The sequence below is a fragment of the Epinephelus moara genome, chromosome 7 (assembly GCF_006386435.1).
Source record: "Epinephelus moara isolate mb chromosome 7, YSFRI_EMoa_1.0, whole genome shotgun sequence".
Lineage (NCBI taxonomy): Eukaryota > Metazoa > Chordata > Actinopteri > Perciformes > Serranidae > Epinephelus > Epinephelus moara.
The window spans coordinates 83,140-86,023 of NC_065512.1; the positions used below are offsets into that span (position 1 = coordinate 83,140).

General features: G+C 39.2%; 1 protein-coding gene across 1 annotated transcript in view; it reads right to left on the reverse strand.

Annotated features, from left to right (window-relative positions):
• Positions 1 to 369: 369 nt before the first annotated feature.
• LOC126393291 (interleukin-1 receptor type 2) overlaps positions 370 to 2,884 on the reverse strand; it is a 14,406-nt gene continuing 11,891 nt past the window's right edge. Inside the window, exon 10 of the mRNA XM_050049379.1 lies at positions 370 to 2,027. Within this exon, the coding sequence (XP_049905336.1) occupies positions 1,882 to 2,027 (146 nt within the window). The 3' untranslated portion in view covers positions 370 to 1,881. The remainder of the gene's footprint in view (positions 2,028 to 2,884) is intronic.

Sequence of the window (2,884 nt, forward strand, 5' to 3'; positions counted from 1 at the left end):
TAATCTGGACACAGACGGAGCACCAACGCCTGAGGAGGTATATTGTATTTTCTGCCTGTGCTGCGTTCAAGGGCCCATAGAAACCTAATTAAGTAAATAAATAAATGTGCGTCATGTAAAATCAGATGTGATATTTCCACACTCAGCTCACAGTTTGAGGTTTGTGGTATTTAATGGATCATTTCTTCTTCACTGTGTTAGAAGGAAACATTGAACCTGTCACTGCGACGTCAAGTTGTAGCGATGTAAGAGCAGTCATCACAACAGTTAAACCATCAAATACTTTAAATATAATAATCTAATGTTTATTTTTTAAGATTATAACTTTAAAATACTTCATTTAATCAAACATAGACGTGGATACAGAGCTTTTTCACACATCACTCCTTTATTCAGATTTGATATATAAATGGTCAGACATTTAAAAACAGACTTAACTTTCTACTTTTACCGTACAAGATGTTTTCCTGAGAGCTTTACTGCATTTTAAAAAATAAACTGTAAATATATACTGTAAAATCTAATGCAGTCCAACACAGCAGCTTGCGAGCCTGAATATCAACAGGATGGTATCTGACTATCAACAGGATGGTATCTGAATATCAACAGGATAGGATGGTATCTGACTATCAACAGGATGGTATCTGAATATCAACAGGATGGTATCTGAATATCAACTGGATGGTATCTGACTATCGACAGGATGGTATCAGACTATCGACAGGATGGTATCAGACTATCAACAGGATGGTATCTGACTATCAACAGGATGGTATCAGACTATCAACAGGATGGTATCAGACTATCAACAGGATGGTATCTGACTATCAACAGGATGGTATCTGAATATCAACAGGATGGTATCTGAATATCAACAGGATGGTATCTGACTATCGACAGGATGGTATCAGACTATCGACAGGATGGTATCTGAATATCAACAGGATGGTATCAGACTATCAACAGGATGGTATCTGACTATCGACAGGATGGTATCAGACTATCAACAGGATGGTATCAGACTATCAACAGGATGGTATCCGACCATCCACAGGATGGTATCAGACTATCAACAGGATGGTATCACCACCAGTGTGAATATTGTCTCTGTGTTTGTAAGAGGGATGCAACACACTATTATTTCCATAGTTGATTAATCTGTCGATTGTTTTGATTAATCAGTAAAAGTTTCATCTATAAAATGTTTCTCTTAATGACGTCCTCACAGATGTTCAGTTTACTGTCACAGAGGAAAGAAACCAGGAAATATTCAGTCCGAGAAATTAAATAATTATCAAATGAGTTAATTAATTTAATAGTTGGAAACTGACTGATTAATTGCTGCTGTGAACGAGTCAGTGAGATTTGTTTCTAATAATCTTCCTCCTTTGTGTTTGTGACTTTATAAATGTCTCTGACAGTGTTGGACTGACGTGGTCACTGAACACATCATCTGACGGAGTGTTTGAACGACCTCATATTGAACTGTGTGTTGGGCACGTGGACGCAGATGTTACAGATGACTGAACTGAATTTGTCCACATATAGTTTTGGGTTAAATTCCAGCAGGATATTTCTGCCTCAGATTCGACATGGATCCATGAAAGAAAAGTTACGGCTGTAAAATAGTACTTAAATAAAACAGATGCCTCATTATTGAAGCGATAACACATTGTTGAGTAACGCTCAGTGGAGAATAAAGACATGACGGACACTGACTAACAGCACGTTACTGGAGCTGAATGTAGCTGCTGATTTACAAACATTAAGTCTCTGTAAAAGGAGTGTTGGACCCTGAACGCATCCTGGTGATGTCACTGCACGACTTCACATGCACACAGTGCATGACAGACTACTGAAACACATTAAAGGAGGTCTGTGTTAGAAGGTGCTGTTCTGTCGAGCCAGGATGTAATCCATCTTCTTTTTCCTTTTAGGTCTGAAGAGGACGTAAAGGAAGACAGAGACCACAGACAGGAAGCAGGACACGCCCACCGCAGCTACCACCAGCCATGTAAATGTGGAGTCTGCAGAGAGAAGAGGAGGCGAGTGATTCAGAGGGTTAGGGTCGTCTCGATCATCACTAAGGATCATGTCAGTGTCAGGAGACGTTAGTCTTTATGTTCATTGGTTATTTGTCTCCGTTGTTAAAATAGAATCAGACGTGGTCAAAAACACGAACAGTTGGACATTAAGACTGTAAACAAGACAACAAAGTCAAGATAGAACATAATGGTCTGTACGGTTGGACATCTTTGGGGTTTTTACACTGGTGCTAAAACGATTCTTTTAAAGCGGCACTGTTCCATAAACGGTGTCTTAACTTATACTTAAAATAAAAACAGGCACAAAACGACGTTCAACAATATTAAAGAACAGCTGCTTCAATGCGAAGAAAAATTTAAACATTATACTGTTAACTGTGTAAAATACACTTAAACATATAAATATGAATTAATATAAAACACTAGGGCTGTAGTCTCCTGGTCAACTAGTCGATTATTTGGTCGCTATGCTCGTCCGACCAAATTCTCATAAGTCGAATAATCGCTGTGTTACTTTCATAAGGAGAAAAGTGCTACATCAACAGCTTTCCAGGATTAATCCATTATTTCCTGCGGCGGGGGGACAGGCTAAGTTACCTGTGGAAATGGGGGTGTTTTCAAAACACCCCCGCTGTTGACAGAAAGTTGAACTCGCCCACCCTCACGCTCAGCGTCGCGGTGACGCAGACCTCCTGTCTGTCTCTGTAAGCTGACATCATTTCCCTCAGTGGAAACGAAGCTTGTATTTACTTGTATTTCACAGATAAGAAACAATAAATTGTGAAGACAGTAAAGCCTCCACTAAAATAGCATTTTAAGTCCTGTGTGTGATTTATCCT